This window comes from Pholcus phalangioides, unplaced genomic scaffold, assembly GCF_987345545.1.
Source record: "Pholcus phalangioides strain wild (caught in Gottingen) unplaced genomic scaffold, Ppha-v1.0 ptg000007l_1, whole genome shotgun sequence".
NCBI classification, from domain to species: Eukaryota; Metazoa; Arthropoda; class Arachnida; order Araneae; family Pholcidae; genus Pholcus; species Pholcus phalangioides.
Genome location: NW_028301600.1, coordinates 55,043,905 through 55,069,942, shown reverse-complemented (window position 1 = coordinate 55,069,942; position 26,038 = coordinate 55,043,905). Strand labels below are relative to the sequence as shown.

Below are 26,038 nucleotides of genomic sequence, written 5' to 3'. Positions count from 1 at the left end.
ACTTAATATATATCAATCAAAGTAAATCAATTAGTTTCTTTGTACTGTTATACGCTCTTTCAAAAATGCACATTTCATTTATTAAACATTGGCCTTTCAAGACAGCGGGATTCTAGGGATATCTAATGTGCAGTGCAGTGCACTGCTTCGATTTTTGCATTCGAACCACAGGGTGTTGTTATCATCAACATGTGCATAAGGACAAATTCTGGGTAATCTGACACAGAGGAATGTGCTTTCTGGGGTAAGATTGTTTACATTGGTTGAGTACTTTTTTTATTCTTGCATTCTTAGAAATGCACGTGAACCATATACTAATTAGACCAAGATTGTCATTCGTAGATAGTTTTGTTATGCTCAGCTGTGTGTAACCATGTCAAAAGATATCTCACGTTGGAAGAAGCTGTAGGATATTTTGAAATTCATTCAGATTCTTCAAATTAGAGGACGTAGATATATGTCAATTACCTGTTAATGAGCCTGAAAACATCACGGATGAAGAGGATATTGATGAAAATGATTTAGTGACAACAGTTCCAACAGATATATGTTGAATTGTAGACATATTTTGCAACAACGAGGATGAAGTGTTAAAAACTACCAAAGCGGGTTTTTCAAAAAATGTAAGGTAGAAAATGGGAGCAAAATGTAAGTGCAACACTCATGTGAAAATTTCAAGAAAAGGCAAGAAGGTTTTGAGTAATCCAAAAAAAAACAACAACTGTTGCATGGGATAAAAAAAAACCAGATCATAACCACAGCTGTGGATTCCATTGGAGAAAGATTTGCCATATGACCATTATAGCATGTTGGATAATTCATTCTGAGTTGCGAGAAGTGGATTGTATTTCACATTTGGAATTCTGAAGAGAAGTGACAATGAACCTTCTACGTACAAAGGAGGGGTTAACCATTCATCCAGGTCCACATTGTCAACTGAAAAAAAGATGTCTGGTCATCTGATGACCATTATATTGTTTCTGTGATGCTAGGACGGTAAGTGGTTTGCCAAAAAAACTATGTATAAATGCTACCAATGTGACAGATGGGTCCACCAGAGATGTTTTCCTTCTTTTATCGTGAACATTAGAAAAATTTTTGAATTTTCTGCACATATTTTTGTGTTAAAAAAACTGGTATGTATTACAAGTTTAAATTTGTGGTAGAAAATAGAAAATTTTGTGTGATAAACTACTCCAGAAATAAATAATCGTCAGAATATAGGTGACATCTTTCACCTCTCCCCACGTGCCAATGTTCCATTTATAGAACATTGTGAAAACAAAGAAAACTTTTTTTCAAATTTCAAAGTTGATCTATTTATAATCATGTAAAAGGACCTTGAATTCCAAATTTCAAAGCAATAAGTGCCTGTTCATAGGTCAGCCTTTAAATGGTTAAGCAAGGCAACTGAGTACATCAAGTTAGTCACAAATGTTCCGACTAAGCAGCAACAGTGGTGGTTTTGTATGTTATGATTACAAGTGGTTTTTCCTCTGAAACTTTCAACTGTGGGAGGGAAGGGGGTTGTAATCCAGCTTTGTCAAGTTAGGTAGATACCTAATTAGAAACACAATTTAATGCTTTTAACTGTAATGTGATTAAAATTTTATTTAAGTTTTCAATTTTTCTGAAAACATTAATTAAAAATTTAAGTTGTGGTAATTTAAGGTAATTTAAAAATAACCTACTTTAGCCCAACATTTTAATGGGTCATAGCGAGTCATATTTTTGCAGCCCTTGGTAATTCATTTGTTAGTATACTTCAAAACATAATTATGCATTGATAATTATGTTTATTTGTTAAATACCTATCCTATTTCAAGTTTTTGTTTCCAGATTGGAAAGATGACATTATTAGTAGTAGTGTTAGCTTGGAAATTGAAGTTATACAGTCTACAGCAATAGCAGCTTTCAAATTTGTTTAGATGCAAGTAGATCTATCAAAATAAATGAAAGGCAAGCTGCAGATAACTTTAGCATACCTTGAAATGCATACATTAGCATACCTTGAAATGCATACATTAGCATACCTTGAAACGCATACATTAGCATACCTAACTTTAGCATACCTAAAAACAAACTTAAAAATGCATTTTCTAGCAAACCAGATCATCCAAAGGTTTTTAGTGCCAAAGAAGAACTTGCATTTGCTAGTCACATTGATGAAATTTGTGATTATGTGTTTTCAATAATTAAGCCTGCAAAGACTGTTAAAAGGGGTCTTTTTTTGGTCAATTTGTAAGACAAGTTTGTTAATTAAAAATTTAAAAAAATATGTAAATTCTGCTGTTTTTATGATCAATACAAATCGAATTATAATTTTTCTTTCAAAAATTCAAATTTTATTGAGACCATATTCAAGAAATACCCCAGGTTTTCATTTAATGCTTTAAGATAGGAAAAAGTGAAGTTGGCCCAAAATTACCCACAAACAAGGGCCACATACATTAGCCCAAAATGTTTTTTTTGTTTTGATTAGCTCAAGTTAAAAAAATTTGTTTTTTTATTCACATACATACATAATATGAGATAGCCTATAGATTAAAAAGGTTACCAGAACTTTTAAAAGTAGTAATAATATTGGGTTTATTGGGAAGCCAATTTTCTTTTAATTTGTTTAAAAATAGGCCAAAGTTGCCCACATTTACGGTATGGTACTTACTATAATTTCCCATGATAAAGCCACAGCTTAGAAAGTTTTAAAAGTTTACTTTCAGCTCTTGTAGCCAATGCAAAGCTCCAGACTGTTCAATGAAATTTTTTTCCAATTGCCTTTCTCTAGAAATTTTTTATTTTTTTTTAAGCATTGATGATCTTAGTCGAGACATTTTAAATATTTTACCATTCATCTAAAGCAGTGTTTCTAACACTGGATTTTTGAACTTTTTAGTTTTTGCATGAAAATTACATGCTGCTTAGATAACGCTGCAGCATGTAAAAAGACATGAGATTGTTAATGAAAAATTAGCCTCAGTGTTTCTACAAAAAATGTTTAATCTGTTTATCTTTCTGGTGCAGTTTGAAAGTTTTTTGGTCCAATTTAGTATAGTTATATATATCTTTATCAATTTATGGCATCCAAATACAACAAGGTTTTAATTTTGAAACCAAGCCTCTCTGGTATGATTGGTTGACTGCAAATAAAACAACATGATATGAAATGTTCATGCTGTAAGTTTATTTCTAAATTTTTATACTAATCTTACAGGTAATCATTGCCATCAGTGTTTAGCTGGTTATCATGGGGATCCAGTTAATGGTGGAAATTGTACTCCTTGCTTCTGTAATAACCATGGAGATCTCTGCCATCGGGAAACTGGCAGATGTTATTGCACAACAAAAGGAATCAATGGCCATCATTGCAACAGGTAAGTTTTTTTAATCAATTAAGTGTGTACCAGTTATGTTAATTTAAATTTTCCCTATGTTCACATACATCTATGAAATGAAATTCTGATGAGAACATAACATGCATTCTCTCTCTCTCTCAAATGATCTTGAGAATGGTTTCCCGAAGTATGTAATAAGATCTGTAGTATTCTTTTATAGCAGCTTGGAAGAAAAAGGGGAAAAATTGACCAAAAACTTGTTTGCTTACCTTAATCAGGGTATTGAAATTTCTTCTGGTGTAGTTTTTAATGAATTTTTAACGTCTGTAAAAAATGTCTTTTGGTGATAAAACACTGAATCAAACTTCTGGTAACCGAATAAAATAAAGGATTGAAGTAAGAAATAAATAAAAAAAAAAAACCTTAAAAATCTTTAATCATTTGGGGGCCCACATTTGCCTTGGGTCCCATTGATTAAATTGCTGATAAGTCACGTACTGATACACATGGCTGCAATATGCGATTCAAGTCTTCTATTATTTGTTTTCAAGCAAACATAAAATAATTTTGTAAAACTGATATCTTATAATTTGCTTAGCTATTAATTATTTAATTATACTTTATATTTTTGATGTTATAAAATATGATCATTATTTCTATGATTAGTACAGTGAAAACTTTCTAAGATGGCTACAGGGTTGTTGAACAAATGGGCTTGGGAGACCCCCCAAATAAAGGTTCCATTGTCATTAAGTTTGAGTGCACACATGCACACACTGTTCTACTTTTCAATAAATCTTATAAATTTTTGTTTTTTTTACATCAATTGAGGGGCTCATGAAAAATTCTGGCCTGAGGGACCACCAAATGTCCCAGCCTCATTGCCTGGCTTTAAGATATGGGCGGGGGGGGGGGGGGGATCAGCTGTGTGCCATTTCATGCAATGTGCAAATTGGTTACATTTTAAATGCTGAACGCTCAGTATCTAAAAACTCGTATAGTGCTGGTAAATGCCAGTGGTGTTTGCACATTGTTTAAACTAGAGACGTTCTGGATATAAAAATTAGAAATCAAGAATATTCATTTTTTTTAAGTAATAAAAAGATTTTACTAATTTTGTTTATCTTGTAAAATATAATTCAGTTTTCATTGCCTGAAACATGTAAAACAAAACGGGCATAATCACCTCTATACTGACAACTTTTAGTTTTAGAATATTCGTGGTCATTGTAAGAGATTTCAAAAGTTTTTATTATGAAGATTTTGGAAACCTTTGAATATCGAAAAATTTCTTTTTAAAATATGATAAATTTTCAGATTCCAGTTCAAAGCAAAACAAATTAAACCAAAGTGGATTGACAAGGGAAACAATTTTTATAATGACCTTCATTCTAAGATACAGAACTGTTATTTTTTAATGTACAGGGAATCCATAATTAAAAGACCCTATTTTAAATTAGCCTACAGGCGAAACCAATCATCGGAAAAGTGTGAAATTTTGTAGAGGAATTCATGAAGGGATGGAAATTTGTTTCAGGGGGAAAAATTAGTTGCACATGTTGCCACCAGAGGGCGTTTCACTTTGAATACCTGTAGTGAACATGTACATTTATGTGATGTCGCACAGCAGCTGTTATAAAACCTAGAAACATTCGCAGAGATCTTGTTTCTCAATGTGTTTGCTGCTCACAATGACGATAAGTTTACGAGATTGTGCTTTCTTGGTTAAATTGTTTTACCAAAACAGCAATTTCGCAGTAACTGCTCTATGGAAATATCAGACTTGGAAGATTTCAAAAGGTCCACTGAATGTTAAAAAACCTTTGGAGTATGATAACAAAATTCAAAACCACGGGATCATTGGCTGCTCATCTTGGAAGAGGAAGAAAACCCTTTTCTATTGGCGCAATAGAGGAGGTTTTGCTTCAGGTAGAAGAGGACAGAGCTTTTCAAATTCTCATAGTGTCAGGCGTGTAGCACACACGTTGGATAGGCCACATTGAACTGTTCATAAGATCATGCATAATATCCTCTGATATTATCTGTACAGACTTTCACTTGTGCAGTGGTTTTTCCCCATGATTAATGACACTCTCATTGCAGTTTCTAGCTCGTTGAGGTCGATTCAGAATGACCTTGGAATATCCTTTGGACAGACGAAGCACATTTTCACTTGGATGGTGCAATCAATACTCACAACTGCCGAATTTGGGAACCAGAAAATCCGCACGCTATCTTAGAGGTTCTGTTGCATTCACCAAAAGTGACGGTATGGTGTGGATTACTTACTGCGTCATTTATTCTTGGTCCTTACTTCTATGAGGAGTTACATTCTACAAGTCCAGCGACATGTTCGATCACCAGGAAGCGATATGCATTGCCGTTACAGAACAAAATTTTTCCTGCTCTGCAAGCACGTCACTGCCTTGCAGACACAATCATTATGCAAGACGGAGCTCCTCCACACATTGCAGTGTGTGTTAAGAATGTTCTTAAAACCATTTTACAGAAGAATATGTCATCAACCGGCACTTCCCTAATCTATGGCCTGCCTGATCCCCTGATGTTAATCCATATGGTTTTTGGTTTTGGGGGCATTTGAAACTTATGGTAAGTCGTGACAGTCAGGGAACTTTACCTTACCTAGGCAGCATTTCATGCCACGTGCTGAACATTTCCCCGCACACACTTTGGTCAGTTGTGGAACATGCCAACTTCCGATTTTACATGGTATCTGAAAATGATGGCCATGTGGAACATGTTTTGTTGCAGTAGCAATTGTAAAAGTGTTTAACAATTGTTAAAATTGTAAACATTTGCCTAAATGTGTCATTTCTTAATAAAATGCCCTCTGGTGGCGACATGTGCAATTATCCCCCCCCCCCCCAAAACAAATTCCAATCACTTCATGAAGTCCTCCACAAAATATTACAATTTTCTGACGACTGGTTTTGCCTGTAGGCTACTTTAAAATAGGGTCTTTTAATTATGGATGTCCTGTACATACACTTAAATTTTGTATCACCCATATTTCTTTGCAATTTGTGCAATTCAGCCACGTTGGTCTCATTTTCTGACTTTCAAAGTTTAATATTATGGACTATGAACTTCAAGATGGGGGCCAGAGAATTATTTTTCAGAACTACTCTCAGGAAGAACTACTATTATAAATTAATGGAGAATATTATTATCGAGAATAATAAGAATATTTGCAAGTTATTTATAATTGTTTTCCAGAGAATATTGTCCTAAAGATTATTCTCGAGAATTTTACATCTCTATTTTACACCTCATTACTCTAGAACAGTTTCCCAAACTTTTTGTTCCACTACCCCTTCTTCAGAAATGTTTTTCTTCTATCCCCGCAACTCAAGCCAACCCATAGGATCCTGTGTTATATCTGTAGCTTCCACTGCCCCCTGAACTATTCCATCGTCCCTCTAAGGGGCCAATATTGCCCACTTTGGGAAACTGCTCTAGAAGATGACCAAGCAGTTGATATGCAAAGTCATGGCCATTTAAGGTTATTATTGGATATGTCTAACTTAGACAAATCTAATAATCAGGTAAAGTAATGAGGGTGCAAAATGATGACAATCTAATTTTTTAAATTTTATGTGATTTCATTTTCTATTTTTGAGATGAACTTTCCTAATATTTTGTAGAAAAAGAGTTGAAACCCTTGATTCTCTGAAATAGATTTTCTGAATGGTTTTTTAAAAAAAAAATTTCTACAGAAAACTTTCCAAATTTCTCTTCTGAAAATTTCCAATTTTCGTTTCTCTTTGAAAAGTTAGAAAAATATACCAGGACAGAAAGATAACTTGTGATCCAAATGAGCAAAAGTAATTTTTCAGCCCTTATTTATATGGAAAGTGGCTGTGGATATGCTGGCTGCCAACCACCTACAGAGCTGGCCACTAAATGGGGAGGTACTTTTAGCATTATTTCTATGGAGCCTATTGCTCATTCTGAGAAAAGCTGGCCACAAAGGGAGGTTCTCTCAAATAGAAGTGACCATTTATAGAGATTTCACTGTATTCATTTGCAAAGCTTCTTTCATCAATAACTGCTAATTTAATCATTTAACATTTGAAATTCAACAGTTATGAAAAAAAATTTCTAGGAATATTTCTATTTCCTGATTTTATTAAATTTGTTTCAGGTGTGATGAATCAAATCATTATGTGGGGAATCCAGAAGAAGAAAATGGATCCTGCTTTTGTGAGTTTGATCAGATTTAAACTCCTTAGCACTTAAGCCTGAGTAGACTTTTGAATTTTGCACTACTGCTGAAAATATGCTAACTTACACTGCTTTGTATCATGATGCATCTATAAAGAAGCAGATTTTTTGCATACTGTACAAGTGGATTATTCTATACTTGGTGACACTCGCTATTCACATGTTATTCTACGTTGAAAAAGGTTAAAATTTGAAAATATAAAAACTGTTATGCTTTTAAATAGAAGCTTCTATGTTTCACCAGCATTCTATTAAGTTTCTTGTAAACTATATATAACACTTCTTTAAAACAAAGTTTTTGAAAGATTTATAAATTTAACTAACTTGAGTATTTTAATGACTACGAAGCTACTACAGGGTGATCCAAAAGTCACACAACCCATTACAAAATAATTAATTTCTCAAATTCTACTGATTGCAGATGTAAAGCTTTTCATAGACTATATTGTTCTATGCAGCACTATACTGTTCAAGATCTAAAATAATCTTTTTTTTTTAAATTTCATTTTCCATGCACACTGACACTATCAGTGGCTCCTTGTTTGTTGCATGATCAAAATTTTTTTTTGGCCAGAAGCAAAGAATTTTTATGATTGAACAATATTTTTCAATTCATTCATTTGAAACCACTATTGAGGTGTTCAAAAATGAATTCCCAAATGTTCCTGTGCCCAATAAGACAAAAATCTTCTGATTGGTGTCAGGTTTTCGAGAAACTAGAAATGTTGAAGACTGCAGACAAAGTGGGCATCCCTCTTTACTAAGCTAGCATGGAATGCACAAACTTAAGGAAAAAATGTTGAAGTCTCACCCTCAAAGAGAGTAAGGATGTTGGTGCCACAGATGGATATGCCATATAGGACTACTCACATAGCCCTGAAAAAATTGGAGTTTAATGCCTATCGTGTTCGGGTTGATTAGAAGTTGAAAGCTCTTGATGAAATTGAACGTTTGAGTTGTTGTAGATGGTTCAGACCCTTCTTCATTGATGAAAATAGTATTGATAATCTTGATTCTGCGCTCTTTACAGATGGTGTCTGGTTCCATCTAACAGGTTCTGTTAACAGCTAAAACAGCATAATTAGGTGCATCAAAAATCTGCATGTCTATCATGAAAAGTTTCTGTATTAGATCAAAATTGGTATGTGGTGCACTAACCCTGAGAAAAGTGACCAGAAACTTGGAAAAAAGAATATGTTCTTGCATTCATGCAAAAGGCTCACATTTTGTACACGTGAAATTTGGAAACAAACTTTGTTTTTGTGTCCATGAATGTTGTTTCATTCAAACTAATATAGTTTTTGATTTATTTCTTGATAGCATTTTAAAAATAAAATATTTCAGAATGGGTTGCGTGACTTTTGGATCACCCTTTTTTATTTAACTGTACATGCATCTAATACACATAATGACTGTATTTCTTGGGATAGTGGCCCGACTCTTACATTTTAAGAAAGATTTTTTTTCAAAGCTTGTGGTGAATTTATTAGTTTTATTTTGATAATATCAGTATAAAAGATATTGAGTTTGAATAGTATTATAAAACATTCAAATCGATACTATAGCTTCAATTATCATAGTATGAGCTGTGTAGAGCTGGTATGGTGATAATGAATGTGGTGAGAATTTATATAGCCTGCTGAGAGTCGGGGTCTAGATCTCACAAAGCAGCTTTGGGATGAATTGAAATATTGGTTCTGAGAAAGACCACACAACTCTAACAGCTGTATTCACTGTCATCATTGAAACAATAATCTCAGGTTACAAATATGGTTCAGGTGATGTTTGTAACCTAAGATTATTGTTTAAACTCTGTCAGTGATTACATTGGTAAATGAGTCAGAGCTGACCAAAGCTCTTTTATGGCTATGGCAAACATGGGTATTAACACAGCTCATAAACATGGGTGTTTCCAAGGAATTGGTGCATGCTGGAAAGTGCTGTGTGAGTGGCCCTAATATGTTCATGATGTCAGAGATATGTGTTTTCTGTCTGTGAAATGCTATCTGTTTTCCAATTTTAAAGTGTAAGAAATAGATGTCTGTTAATAATTACAGTTAATAATTGATCCATTAATCTGTTAGATTAATCGAACCAGCCTTAATATGGATTGATAAAGTATCCACATTGCTCTTGAAATTGATGAAGGAAACAAATAATTGATTGCTAATAGAAATTGATTGACATGTACACTCTCTGATTACTGGATACCTCAATATTACAACATGAATAACATGGGCTGGTTCCCATTCATGTTGAAACAGGTACTGGCTGTTGGCAATTTTTTTTTGCAGTGTAGACAAACTAAAGTTGTTATAATATCGCAATACAGCGCTGTGTTCAGTGTCATGCACAAGAACCAAATGTCCCAGTCCTTACCAGGAATTTTATATTATACAATAAGATTTTAGTGTTTGCTGTATCCTATGTATATAATATGACAAGTGTAAGATAACAGATGAGATGGCATAGGCCTTGTCCAATTGGTTCTAAAATGTACCTTTATTCTAATATATGTACATTCATCCTTAACGAAATCCCAGAACGTTTTTCTCTGACTACCAATCCCATCTCGTCTGTAATCACCACAAAATTTATTAATCGCGACAGTACCTAATTGTCTGGGGAAAATATGTTGTGCATGTTTCTTATTTATTTTTTATTTTTTTGACTCAAAATAAAGTGTTATGGACTATGCCACGAAGCTGGGCTGGAAGAGATCTTGGCAATGAGATAAGTCCAGTGGCAAAGTTCTGATGACAGTAGTACAGGACCTTCAGTCCTTACCAAGAGAAACAGCTGCATAGCCACTGATCATATCTATTAAATTTCAGTGGTGGCTGGATACCCACATAATCAGATAGCGTATAAAGTTCCAATTTACTTAAAAACCAAGCACTAATAATTACTTTTGAATAATTTCAGATAATCTGTCCATTGACTTTCAGTACACATTCAATTTGTCAAAGCCAGAAGACCGTCATTATACAAACATAAATTTCATGAACATCCCAGTAAAACCTGATGTTGATGTGGAGTTCACAATATCATGTTCAGATTCAGCTTTAGTGAACATTTCCTTTGCTTCGTGTAAGTCTATGCTATTTTGTTTTTCCATACTTTAATTTGATATTTTTCCTCAAATATTAGAATTATGATAATAGTAAATGTAACCTTTTCACTCATGTTATGGGTGACACCCATCATAGTAAATATTGATATAAAACAATGAGTGTTTGAAATAGGGTAGTATAAATTCACATGTGCAGTAAAAGAATTATCAGCAGTTACGTCATAAGTATTGATCTTTTCCATGTGAAATAATGGCACAATGTTTGTGAAGTACAGACTTTTATTTCTATTGGCATGTAATAACAGAAGCATACTTTTTAAAATCTATATTGTTTCAGATATGTTAATTATGCAAAGAAGTAATTTTTATTTTTATTTATTTCTCAGCTTCTTCACCTGAAAAGTTTTTGGATGAAAATCATAAGTGCGGCACATTTAAATTGAGATTTTCTCATGACGAACATATATTTGGTCAAGACAATTCTACATTTTATGTATATGTATTTGGCTTCAGCACACCTTTTGTATTGCAGATATCATTTTCACAGCACAGGCAACTAGATTTGCTTCAGTTTTTCATCACATTTTCCAGGTAACTTATTTTATTCCTAACTTTATTTCTATTACAATGTCACATTTTGCCGCTGTGGTGGTCGAGTGGTTATAGTGACGGACTCGCGATGCGAGGATCCGGGTTCGAACCCCACAGTGGTGGTCGGCTGAAGTTGGTTTTCTGTGGTTCCCAACTTCAAGGCGCAAATGCCAGCCGATCTCCCCGTTAAAAAGTCTCGCCACAGAGGGCAACAGTCCTACAATGATAAATCATTCAATCATAACACTTCACTCATAGTTAGAAAAAAAACTGGTGGCAGATGGCAGCACTACACATAACAAGCAATACAGACAAAACAAAAAAAAACTTCACGTCTGGTTTCACTACACGTACACGCACATTCCCGCATGTACCGATTCGTTGGGGGTTTCGCGGGGGGGGGGGGTGTGGGCGGGGGTGCATGTGTGGTGTAGCAGTAGTAGGTAGGGCCTCCAAAAAATGGCTCGGAGATCCATGATGTTCTTAAGTCAGCCACCTCGTTGGGCAATTTGCCTGTTGTGGCGTTGTATTTGTATTGTATTTTCTTGATTGCTTAATCAAAAATGATTGTGATTCAGTTTATTTTTAGATATTTTTCTCTTGATAGAACGAAAATCTTATTTTATTGCCTTTAGTTCATATTGAATACTTATGCCTGCTTGTATTCATGAAAATATCTTTACTAATAGTTAAGTTTCATGTTGTAAAAAGTAATTTATTTCTTTTAGTTGCTTTCTTTCTCTTCTCATCATGGCTGCTATAATGTGGAAAATAAAACAGAAGTATGACCTGTACAGAAGACGACGAGTAAGATAGCATTATCATTCATATATTTGATGTAAGCATGATTTGGTGTGGTTGATTAAGATATTGGACTCTTTTCCTTTTATAGCGGCTATTTGTTGAAATGGAGCAAATGGCAAGCAGACCATTTTCTGGAGTTGCTGTAGAATTGGATTCAAATCCAATGCTGCCAGCTCATCCAGTTGATGAAAAACATAGAAAGGTGATGTATCACATTGTTTAACATGTTTTTTAGTTCTTGGTGCATATTTTTGTCTTTACAGATATATATTTATTGGTATGATAGGAAAATAATGCTGAGCTGTCTATTGAATACTCATCAGAGAAAAAACTTATATTTTATTAAAAATCCATATTAAAAATATTAGAAAAAACTTTTTCAACTTCAGACTAACAAATTAACTTTAAAATACTATGCATTGATTCAGCAGTTCTCAACCGGTGCTCCGCGGAGCACTTGGTCTTGGGGCTCCATGTGAACTTCCCAGGGGCTCTGCGGCAGCTTGAGAAAAATACAAAAAAACAGTAAATTTGGAAAAAATAATAAGTATTTTTGAGTAATAATAATAAATCAGTAACTTTGATGAATGAAGGACAAATAAGCCTACAGGGCTCCTCCATAGAAATTATATACCAGAAAGGGCTCCGCGAGTCAAAAAAGGTTGAGAACTGCTGCATTAATTAATTAACAAAACATCACTCAAAAACATTTTTTGATCAAGTGACTCTTATGCTATACCTTAGGAAAAACTACTCACCAATGACTCACTCATCTTCAACATCTTCTGTGGCCAGGAGTGAGGTCAGCAGCCACCTATTGTTACATTTTTTGCACTAATAAGAGGAACATTGCTCGGAAACCATGAGCTAGTATCAGGAGCTACTGAATTTAACACACATTGGTAGAGTGTGTGTGCTGTCTGGAAGCACCTCAAATTATTTTTTTTCAAGACACTTTTTGCTATTGGGTAATGATAGCCATGTGACGTCCATGGTAAATTATGCAAAATGCATTATGATATACAATGAAAAAGAATGTATCTACAAGAACTGATCAACTACAAGTATCTCTATATTTCAAGCTTCTCTTTGAGTCATTTTGCCAATGACTAATATGATAAATTGATTCATATGTAATGAAGAGAGGGTAAGGCTGCGTGATTACATGATAAAAGTTCTGTTTGATAAAACATCTTTTACAAAACTTGAAAAAACAACCAACAGCCTATTGGTTACATTCGCTCAAATCTAGCCAATGCGTTTATTGGTTACATTTTTCAAGTTTTATAAAAGATCTAGTTTAATCCTGCCTAAGAGAAGCAAAGAGTGGGAGAGATTTTTTTATTCATTTAAAAGAACTGAAATCCTCTGAGGTTTTAATTGTTCAAGGAATTTAGATGAACTTTTTTACATAAGTAAGGAAATGAATCAGATATTGAACTGTCCAAATACTTGTTAACCACTGTCTTTCTGCACAAATTTTAAGAAAATTGTCAATTAAGGTGCTGAACATATCAGGCTCTTTTTTGAATTTTTCCTCCCGGTTTCCATGAATCCATGGTTGTCATGAATTAATATTAATGAGGTTCAGCACTCCTTGTAGCAATAAAAATTAAAAAAATCTGGTAAATTCATCATATTCTGTGTGTTAAAGCAACTAATGCAATCAGTTAACAGAAATCAGTTTAACAGAAAATTAGTTCTTAATTTTTGTTATCTAAGCAAACTGTATTTCTTCTAATTTTTTTTTCATGTGCATGGACCTGTTTTTCTCTGTGTGATATGATTATATGTAGAGATCACCATGTATGTCAGTGGTGTATACAATGATTTTGTGTGCCCCGTAATGTTTCAGTCAAGTTTGGCTCATCAAACACACCCACTCAACTTGAAGGGAGCATTTACTGCTACAAGTTTTCTTTTGAGTAAATGATGTAACAAGGTATCATTCATAGCTTAATTTAACACGTCAGCTATTGACCTTTTCCCGTACAAAAAGGTAGGATATCTCAGTCTAGAGTAGATGGAAGAAATACATTCAAGTTCTCTCTGTTCTTTTCCTCGTTGAAACATTTTATTGTTTATCCAAAAACTGGAATAGGTTTTTTTCTTTGCCTCAGCACCTTTCTTTCTTTCGTCTTGATGTAGTTTGACAAATAACAAAAATGTGGTATCACATATATATGGAAAGGATGGTGAGAGACCTGTTTCACACTTATTTAATTCTTTCATTTCCTAAATGTTTACAAAGGTACCAGTTTCAGAGATTTATTTCTGGTACCTCAACTATAATTGTTAAAATTTGTTGCCAAAAGCCCTGTTAAATATTTTAAGACATAAAAATGACATTTAAGACAAATTACAGCTTGAGTGTGAAAATGCTTGAGCAGACTCTTTCATATGATTTCAAAATGTAGGTCCTGATTTGATAAGCTGTCAGAGAAATTAAATGACTGGCGTGAAAAAATCAAATATCCTCTCATTCTTTCATAAACACCAGTTTTAATTAATTTAATGAAAATGTGTTTTCATTTTTATTACATGTAAACTTAAGTTTATTACATGAATCTTTTATATACTATAAAATCTCAATATAACAATATTCTGGGGACGGAAAAAAACAGTTGTTGTAGAGAAATTATCATTACATCAAGAAGCAGTTATTTAACATTAGACTATAGCCATTTCCAAACAAGTCTTGAATAAAATATTGTTGTCAGAGATGTCGCTGTACTCCTAATTTACCTGGGTCATGGCAAAATCTGGGTCCTTTTTGAGTGAACGTGGGTCCCTCTCTAAAAAAATTACATAAAAAAAGTATGTTTCCCCCCATCATTCACTGGTATCTCTTTGAATTTTTTCCAGCATGGCCCAAATCGTTGATCACCTGCTTATATCTCTTTGTTGAGATAAAGTGGCAGACATGTTCTAGGTAGGAGGAAGAGGTATCTCTCTAGAATCAAATAAATAATTCATTTCCATAAAAATGTTCTATCCAAAGGTTCATTGAAAAAAATAATTTACCAGCTTATAACTGGGTTCTTTTACTTTTATTGCTTACTAGTAGGAAAAACTTGCAAAGAAGCCCATTAACATTAAGAATTTAACATGGAATTTAGCACATGTAATAAATCTAAAACAAATATATAGTTGATCCCGCTTATAACGTTCCCATTTAGAATGTTTTTCCACTTAGTATGACTTATTTCTGTGGTCCCAACTCTCCAAATAATTCTCATTAAGATTTCCCATTTATAAACATTTTTCCGTTTACAACATTTTTTATGACAGTTTTAAAAACGTTATAAGCAGGATCTACTGTAATTAATACTTAGGCTCACACATTTATGCATTTACTGATAAATCAATTTATAAATTCTCTTCTGCTTGATTTTCCATTTCGTTAAAATAACCTTAGTTCTTTCAATAATATCTTCTGATTAAATTCAAAGCAAATAAGATTCTGACACTTATCTTCTGATTCCCTATTTTCCTCCTTTGATGGTCCATCACGCTGATCTGTCACCATGTAATTGCCACATATTTTCACACCTAAAAATGGGAGCTGTGTCAGATTTGTGTTGGTGAAACTTAACAGTGTGCTTGTATGTGTGTGCCGAGCAGGGTTTAAGCTGGATAAAAAATTCCTTTCGCAAAAAAACGAAAATAGGGGGAAAAGCTTTAGCAAAATGCTGCAATGTTAATGTAATGATTGATGGTTGGACGTCTACTTGTTGCGTACCTCCTGTACGCATTATTGCGAAAGTGGCTGCTGCTTTTTTCGCATTCTATGATTTTCTTTTGCATTTTGCAAAAAATGTGACCGTAGCTTAAACCCTGGTGCCCAGCGTTTGCTGTTTTGTGTTCAGTAGGTGGTGCCATCTATCCAGGACCGCAACTAGATACTTTTTCAAATGGGGCAAGCATGCATTTTGGTGCCCCATGTAATGTAGAAGAAGCAGTTATAAATGGTGAATTTGGCGCCCCCCCCCCATTCCAGAGGCCGGGGCACCAGACCCACCTGCCATGGTCCCCGGGACGATTCTCATAATGTTTTTGTGTGTTTCATGCTATAAATTCACTGTACAGGGTTCGTACAGTCCTTGAAAAAAATAATATCCATTTTCCAAGTGCTTATAAGTGCTTGAATTTTTTTTTCTTGTGTGAATTTCTTCCATCAGTTTTTGTTTTCCCCCTGAACTTAATCCCCTCTCCTTAAAATATGTTCCACTGGGGCAAAAATGAGTGGAGCAACAATGGTGAGTGACGAGACAATGTTCAAACAGGACATGGTCATGCATATCTGAGGTATCTCTGTGCTTAAAAAAGATGTTGCGTGAAAATCTGCTGCTATACCATACATGCATCTCGCCCACATTTCTCTGTGGAATTTCTAACAAATTGGTACATGTTGGAATGTGCCAGTACGTGTTGTGAACCAGATGTGAAGTTTGTTACTGTGTAATGCTGCCGTTTGCCTAAAGTGCAATGATTGAATAATTGTGCCTTTATAGGCCTGTTGCTCTCTGTGGCAAGACTATTGGGAGAATGTGACTCGCATTCACACCTTGAAGTTAGGAACCACAGAAAACCAACTTCAGCCAATCACCACTGTGGCAACGGTGGTGATTGGCTGATTTTTCAATTGAACCTTGCAATACGAGTCCGTCACTATAACCATTCGACCACAACAGTGGCAACTGAAATTACTGCCAAATGTTACGATGAAGCAAACAAACATAAGTGATTTCTTTCATTATCAAACAATCATGTGACCAACTCTTTTTTTTTATTACCTGCATCTTTTTCATCGTCTCTCCCATTTACGATCTTTCCATTTTACAAACCAATTATCAAGTGAGTACGGATTCATGAAAATCTGGCTGCAAAACACTGCGCTTAGGATATTGCTTCAAAATATCTTAAACTATTGAATTATTATATTAATTAATGTCTGTTGCATAAACATAGGCCGACCATATTTTCTTTATAAAACTACAGCAAAATTGCCAATTGTCACCAAAAATGATGCCAAAGCCAGAGTCTGACCTGCCAAAATTTAGGTGTTTTCCAGACTCTTCACAAAAGTCTGGATCTGAAACACAGACACTTCATAAAAAATCTGGATCCGAAAAATGGACCCTTCATAAAATGCAAATTAATGAAACCATAAATTTGACATTTCATTTGTTTTGTGATAAATTAACTAGATTATTTTGCTTCTCACAAAACTTCTCATTTTTTACAAAATCAATGACCCTTCTCACAAAAATAAGAGAAGTTGTTACAAAAAGTGTGGACTAAATAGTCTAGACCAGTGTTTTCCAAAGTGGGCAATATTGCCCCCTGGTGGGCGATGGAATGGTCCAAGGGGGCAATAGAACCTATTGATTTAACATAGGATCCTATGGGTTTACTTGAGTTAGGGGGGCGATGAGAGGAAAAAATTTCTGATGAAGGGGACGATGGAACAAAAAGTTTGGGAGACTATGGTCTAGACAGACCCCTGCAAAAATAAGCAAAGTTCCAGTTATTGCTAAAATAGCCAAAAAATCAAGGTGAATTTACAGCATATAGATGCTGCCTTTGAATGCCGATAGATAGCAGCGAAAGCACTGTAATTTCCGGTATGTAACTGGAGGGGAGAAAACCTGCAGGGGAAAAGAAACTGAAATTTTGAAATTTGGTATACAGCCTTTCATTCAGGGACACAACCAGATGTCTGTCATATTATTCATCAACCTGTGTGTACATCGATACAATACAGTTCAGTAAAATGCTTCGCTTCTACTTCAAAGTAGTAAAACTACTTTTTCAAGGTCACCTGATCATGATAGGTGCTGGAAAGAAGAAAAAAGAAGTTGAGGTTTTCTCTCTCTATATTTTTCTTGGAACTATGAAAGAACGTGTTTGAGGAACTCGTGAACCAAAGTTTTATGCATCCTTTCCCGAAATTCTGAGTATTTCACGCCTTTTAGCATGTCAGCGGCATCTAGAGGGATTTATTGTTATATTGAATATCTTTTTAGAGAAATTTACTGTATTTCTGTGTATGTAGTACGTGTAAAAATATTGAAAAATATTTCTCAATATATAGTGCCATCCAACTCCCATTGCTCTTGAACCTTGCTCTGGAGGAAAAGCAGCTGTCTTATCCCTAATTGTGCAAATGCCATCAGGAGATGAAGGATTTACCCCGGCAGGACAGTCAGGACTAGCGATTGCAAGTGCATTAGTATCCTTAGGAACATTGTGTAAAGGAAATACTGATGTAATTAAAGAGACTAGTAAACTGGAATCATGGAAAACATGCTCGAATTCTAGTACCTGTATATAGAAACATTGTACTTAAAGTCAGTTATCATCAGAATCTTTCATTTGTTTTTTTCATCATCACAAGTTGCACTATAGTCCTTATTTTGTTGCAGAATAATCTGCTGCTAGCAGAACTGATTTATTTCAGTTTCAAGTGTCTGTATTTGTATGTAAAATATTAATATTATTTATATTTTATTGTTGTGTGATTGTGTGCAGTAGTGTGAATGTTAGTTAAATGTTTTTTTTTAATGTTGTAAGGTAAGAGCCATGTTGAAAAAGTTGTATGTTCCTATAATTTTACTTTCTTATTGTGAACCAAATTGGTAGCTCAGGTTTCTGTTTCCCCTCCCTTGTACAGACTTGAAGCTTAAATGGGGCCTATTTTATATGTGATAAAATTGAGAAAGCCTGTTTATAATATATTATTGTACAGTTTTAATATAAAATATAGTCAACACAATGTTTATTGAAAAACAATACATATTTGTGAAATTTTGTTGTACAAAGTTTTCTATTGTTTCATGAGTTAGATTAGCATCTTTTGGAATTAATTTTTCTAATCTGCATTGATCTTCTCTTTTCTTTTTTTTCTTACTGAAGTTGTATAATACATAAATTAAACTAATTTATATGATCTTAATCTTTATGCATTTATGAAATAACCAGCTCAAGCTTATTTATTTATTCAATTATTCATTATGTATGTTGTTTGTACTTCGAGATTCTGAGTGCTCTGAGCATTTCATACAAATACTCAATAAATGCACGAGAAACTATAAAAAAAAGCTGGTGAGACCATATTTCATGCTATAGCTCAATTGTTTGTAATTTATTTTTCTGTAATAAATTAGGGGGGGGGGGTGTGCAAAGCACCATTTTTTTCTTGTTTTGATAAAAATATTCTCATCAGGAACACTCAATTACAACTGAAAATGATAGTATTATACGTCATCCATAATGAGTTTTCAGAAAAATAGGATACATTAGCTTGTTTCATAACTGATCATGCCTTGTAATATGAAAGTTTTTTTCTTCAAAGACTTTTGATTTTTCTTTCACACATTTAAAATTGCAATGTGAAATGAAAAATATTAACTTAAGTTTAGTGATTTTATATTTCTTTTGTTACAGAAAAAATAAATCTCTGTATTTTTTTTCAAGCAATTTGAAACTTTTGCAGTTCGTAAATCATCAAGATTTTATTGTGTTAAAATAACAAAAGTTAGATAACTGATGAACATTTTGATTATTTATTGCTAATGTTTTTGATTTATCACTTTCTAACCATGTAACAAAAGGAATATTGCTGGAGTGATTGATGAAATTTCAAAAATCAGATGTTTTAATTAAGATTTTATTTTTTAAAATCTGTGATGAATTTTTCCTCTAAAACCACTGAACACCTTACATAAGCTACATTACATTAGCTACACTATTTTATTTATTTATTTTTTGAACTTTCAATAAAGGTTAGCCCCCGATGACAGATGAGAAAATTGACTTTCTTAAAGTTGGTTATGAAGGAAAAATTATGAAATACAATAGTTTATGAAATACAATAATATAGTGTTTGGATTACATTATAAAATTTTTATATAAGATCTTTCATCAAACTTTTATAGTACAATTCCGGCCTTTGAATAGCATTGTTCTTTAGCATCGCTACTGTTTCATCGGCATTATGTTTAATGCTTTTGACATACTTTATTCAATTTCTTTGTACTTTACTGTATTATAATATACCCCTTGTGAAGTCAATATGTGCAAATCATTTTTAAACTCTTATTGCTGATATTACACATAGATTTCTAATTTTATGCATATTTTGTTGAAAAAAATGGTAGGAAAAAGAATTATGGCATGATACACATTTATGCATTTTAATATTACTAAAAAATTCACTGGTACAGTACGTAAAAAAATTTTTCCTTATCAATCTGGGGTGAGATGGGAAAAATGGAGGTAGGATGCAAATGGATAAATTATTTCTCAACACTTTGCTATTCAGTCACCAAGTTTTGGGCCTCTTTTTATAGCTGAAAGAAACTAATCACCTTTAGTTTATTCTAATGACATGGTATTGATGCTAATTATATGATTTGAACTTGGTAGAAATGAAATGCGTTGACTACTGAGCCTAAACTAAGCGTAGTCAGTTGTGGCTATATCCTAGGGTTTATGGAATTGCAGGCTTATGGAAGTTGAACTAAAGTGTGTGCATGTGTGTGTTAGAAAAATCTCATTGTGATATGCCTGAAGGCCAAAATAGCCCATATTTTTGCCAACAATATGGGCATGCCCAGTTTTTATTTTTATGAGTGAATCATAATTCATAATTTCAAACACTGCTTTTTATTTCATTGCATAAATACTACAACATTTATGTTTGTATGATAGCTGTTCAAGAATGTCTCTAAAGTGTATGTCTTATTCTACACATAAATGTGTATTTATTGGTAGTTGCATGATGAAATGAATTTTTTGTTTTTTGAATTTTTTTTTAAAATATAATAATCTGAACCAATTTCATAATTTGTCTCACTAAATTTCTTAGATAATTTTCTCATTTTTTTGAATGGATTAGATATTGTAATTTTTACTCAAGTAAAAAGAGTCACATTTATTGCATATTCACTTCATATTACCAAGAGGAAAAAAAAGTTACATCAAATGGTATTGTCAATGTGAAAAAAATCAGGAATTCAAATACTACTCTAGACAAAAGTATTATAAACATTATAAAAACCCTATAAATTTGAAACCACATTTAAAACAATAGTGGAGACTTCTGGTTGCTGTGGAGATTTACATGAAATAAAATCAGAATCATCTGTTGCTCAAGCTAAAGATGCATTTTGTACTGTGATATAATATTATTGGGTTTGCGTATAATAATAAAATATTGATAGCAAAGATTGCTCTTGACATCATACTAATGGTGATGTACCACAGTTCATCTTTCTTAAACATAAAACAATTTTTTATTCATAATCCCATATTGTAAAAATTGTAAAAGATATGTATAAATTTGTTAGAGTATATTATTGATAAATATAATACATGTGGGTAAATGAGCCACCTTTTTATATTTTGGAAAATGTATATATTTTTTTTCATCTCCAATCATGTATTTGTTGTTATTTTCACATTTCTTTGATGAATTTTGGTTTTGATATTAGAAAGTTTATTATGTATATCATATATTAATCAAATTAAACAATATTTTATTTTTTATTTTGTTAATATCACATGCCTTATTTTTTTATATTATAAAACATTTAGAAATTTATTCAAACTTATTTTTCATATCTGTCTGTATTTTTCTTGTATAGTTCTTGTGGGTACTCACTTCATTTAGTCATGGTTTTTTTTTTACAGTGGTGTTTTTCCACAAAATGATCATTTTGTGAACATTAACTGTGTAAATTATTACTGTGATTCCTCTGAATGTTCCTCTATTTACCTTCATTTTTTTTAATGTACTGAATAATATAATCAGAATTATATAAGAGAGCTTAAAGCTGATCTATATACAGTCGAATCTTGATCACCCGATATGCGTATAACTCAACTACCCCAATAATTTGACATTTATTATTCTAATGGTTAGCATAATACTAAATTCAGCGCAGCAAAACCTCTTTAACTCAACACAAGATGCTAAACCCTGCTTAAAGTGACTGATTCACATTTTCTTATTACAAATAGCTATTCATAGACTGCTGTTCAAAATAAATTAGATAATGTTTATTAATAATTTTTAGGCTTCTATTTTGTGCTACATCAGGGTAAAAGGTAAGTGCTGGAAGCTCTAAAATTATGTTTTCATAAACATAAGCCCTGCATGCTAATTTTGAGAAGCACAGTACTTAATAATCTTGTTAGAATGAGGATGAATTTTTTTTTCTTCAGAAAGAGTGATTAACAAGCAGTGTGAATACATAAAATGTCAGTTGACACTAAAAAAACCAAGCTGGTCATTTGACTTTTCAATCTTGTCATTCCATTTTCATGGTGAACCAGATTTTTTAACCCTCCAACTGGGGGGGTTTTTTGAATTTTTCTGTACAAAATCACTGGGTATTTTTATCTACTATGTATACAGAATGCAATAATAGCAGACCCCACGAAATTTTATAGAATACGTGCAACATGATATTTGTGTTGCCTACAATGAATGAATGAATGCCAGAACTTTGCCACTGGACTTATCCCGTTGCCGACATCTCTTCCAGCCCAGCTTCGTGGCAGTCTGGAACAATTGTGTTGCCTACAGCCAGAGGGTACTATTCATTATTTTTGAAATTTCATGAGAAAATTCTTAAAATTGCTGAAACATGCCGTTGAACTCATCAGTTGAGAAAAAAAAAATTGGCGAGATGTTTCTAGTTTTACCTGGAAGGACCATGAATTATGAAATTTTATTTGAAAAAATCTTATTTTTCATATTTTATTATTTACCTGCACTCGTGTACATTTAAGCCAGTGGTTCTCAACCAGTGTTCTGCAGAGCCTTTGGGACTCTGTGTGGACTCCCCATTAGCCCTGAGTCTGCCCAAGGGAAATAAAATTTAAAAAAAATGGTAAATTTAAAAAAAAAAATAATTATGAATATTTTTAAATAATAAAAATTAACATTAACTTTGATGAATAAATAAAAGAATAGGCTTACAGGGCTGCCATAAAATCATATACTGAAAAGGGCTCCGCAAGTCAAAAAAGGTTGAGAACCACTTATTTAAACAATAAAAAGAAAATCAAGAGTATGTGGCAAAAATCAATCTTAAGTTATTTTGACCAGCATCTGTTCTTTTAGGCATAATGAAATGTCGGTCTTTCTATTGCTAAAAAACTACTATGAGTTATAAATAATTTTGTTTTCTGCATGGTTAATGCTTGCATTAAAAATAATTTGTTATTTATAACACTTCAAAAATGAAAAATTCCTATACTTTACTTCAAGGATAGACAAATCTCAGGTGCCAGGTTGCCATGGCAGCTAAAAATTTCTTTGTGTAGTTGCTAAATAGCAGGCTGAAAGCAGCACAAAATGTTTGAATTTATAGCAGCCTCTCTCTCTCTGCCAACGTGAAAGAGGGTCACTACTCCCTGAAAAAGTCGAAAGAAGCATTATTTAGAACTTTTTTCGTCAGTTAAAACATTTTTCTGGAACCTAGATTTTTTTGCAATTTGTCCAGTCCTGTTTTAGTTTCATGTTTGGTTGAGTGAACAATTTTATTAAGGCTTTTTATGTTATGTTTAACCCCATGCATTCCAAGTCTACAACGTTGGAAATTGAAAGGATAAAAAAATTGCTCTATAAAATGATATGAAGTTAACATATTTCTCAGTTTTATACGTATGTTGATGTGAATATTTTTGCTTGAAATATTTGCATATTCAAACCAAGTAAGTATATGAGCTCAAGTAATGTAGGTGCATACAAAATTGAATATTTGATGATATAAGCTTTCAATGTTTGGGAGGAATAATGTGTAATTAGAAGAAAAACACAGTCACATAATTATTTAGTGATAACTAATTTTTTCTATATTAATAACTTTCGATACATTTTTAAAAAAAGTTTTTGTTTTAGTGTGTCTTGTTCATGGATAATTTAACAATTTTCACATGCATAAGCAAAATCATTTTTATCATAATTTTTAATGTGTAATTTTTTTCCGCATAAAAGTTTTTTTTTTGTGTGTGTGTTTTTTATGACTGTTTAATTGGAGATTGCTTAAAAATAATGCATAAGAGTATCAGTTTCTCATTGCTCATGCTTTTCCATCGTGTGTATATTTTGTATAATATGCATAAAATTAGGGAAAACTGTTGGGAAATAAAGAACTTTTATATTGAAAAATATAATGATATGGATGATCTCCATTACTTTGCTAGACTAGATTATTGTATATTGTATTTTTTTTTTCAGTAATCTTTACCTTTGAGTCGTTTTCAATTTATTGGTTGGCAAAATACATTAGTACCTATTTATATAAATTCTCCATTGCAACTTTGAAATTTCTTTTGCCAGTGACCTGCATTTTCTTTCTGGTCACATTACCGTAGGGAGATAACTAGTTGCTTTTTTTCTTCATTGTAGAGTCAGACTGTGCACTTACAACTATCTCAAATGACCAGTGAAAGTGAATCCATACTCACCTTTCTATTATCTTTCTATTATCTTTTACGGCAGAGCATGCGCTTTACGACAACCACAGTGTACAGTTCAGCAAAACACAGGTAATAGCTAATGTTGACCACTTCTTCCCACGAATCTACAGAGAGGCTATTGAAATATACAAGCACAAAAACAGCTATAATAGAAGAGAAGAAACTTTGAAATTGAGCAGATCCTGGACACCAGCTCTCAGAAGAACAAGAACCTTCCCCTTCAAGGTCCAGCAACAGAATGATGACAACAGCCAATCAGATAACTCCACATCTCTCGGCCAATCAGGTTCTACCAGCATAACAACTGTTTACAATACGCTGCCAGCCATAGAATCAACTGACCAATCACAAAACAATAGTGTAGTTCAAGCCACTTATGTGCATAAATACAACCTGAGACTCCGGAAAACTTGACTTTGATCCAGTTTATCAATTCTCCTGATGATGCCAACCACTAGTGTTGGGGAAACGTTGAGAACAAACTCAAACGGACGACGGTCTTCGAACCCGAAAAAACAATTTTTATCAAATGATGTCCGCGAAAACCTTATCAACTATTTACTGATACTTTTGTTCATACTTATAGAAAATAGAGGAAAAGAGATGAATGCGTGGGTGGTGTTATATATATTGTTCTTTTGTTGCCAGCCAACAGCACATTTCTTCTTTCTCTCTTTTACACTGCATTTCAAATGATATGACTTCTGCTGTTTTTTTCTGTAATTTAATAAATAATGCTTTCAAAAAATTTTCTGATAGGAAATAGGACATTACAAATAATGATAATACTACATTTACTATCATTTTATCCCATTTCAGAAATAAGTGAGTTTTACCTAATAGCGCACATGCGTATATGGTAGTGTGTGTGATGTTATAACTATCATCTATGTTTCAAATTGTATGTTAAAGCTGTAACAATAATGTATGATTATACTAGAAAAATTTAAATTTTTTTTTGAAACATAGAAACGATCAAATTCATTCTGAAAAAAAAAGTTTCATAATGAACCCCTAGCAAAATAGCGGGAAAATGTGGGTCAAATCAGTTCAGAATTGCAGGTGCACTGATGTACCCTGTTGAAAATAAGCAAATTTAATAGTGCTTATAAATTTCTTTATTTTACCTCTTCAATTATTTTGGAATCATAACATGATAGGGCATCAAAGTGCATCAATTGAACATAGAAAAAGCTACAATTGCTGCTGAAAATAAGGGAAGTTATTTAGAAAGAGCTTTACGTGTTGAAAAATCATGATGCTGTATTACTTTATCCATCAGACATCCCCTTTGAGCATTTACTTTGAGTCTTTCTCTAATTGGAATGTGATTGTGCAACTTCTGATTTTATCAATTATCTTTTTACACTGTTAAAAGTACAACTTGCAGATATTGTTAACATGTTGTTGAGATCAATCTGTTAACTTCATGCTTCTCTGACACTAGAATGGAATGTGGTCCAAGGTTTGTTTCCTTGTAAATATTTTTTGCCTTGCT

At 33.1% G+C, this 26,038-nt stretch overlaps 1 protein-coding gene across 1 annotated transcript in view; it reads left to right on the top strand.

Annotated features, from left to right (window-relative positions):
- The window catches only part of dsd (attractin-like protein dsd), an 83,420-nt gene extending 59,355 nt beyond the window's left edge, over positions 1-24,065 (top strand). Inside the window, exons 18-24 of the mRNA XM_089233559.1 lie at positions 3,212-3,371; positions 7,498-7,556; positions 10,503-10,667; positions 11,037-11,241; positions 11,970-12,048; positions 12,134-12,247; positions 18,143-24,065. Coding sequence (XP_089089685.1) covers positions 3,212-3,371; positions 7,498-7,556; positions 10,503-10,667; positions 11,037-11,241; positions 11,970-12,048; positions 12,134-12,247; positions 18,143-18,382 — 1,022 coding nt within the window. The 3' untranslated portion in view covers positions 18,383-24,065. The remainder of the gene's footprint in view (positions 1-3,211; positions 3,372-7,497; positions 7,557-10,502; positions 10,668-11,036; positions 11,242-11,969; positions 12,049-12,133; positions 12,248-18,142) is intronic.
- Positions 24,066-26,038: the final 1,973 nt, after the last annotated feature.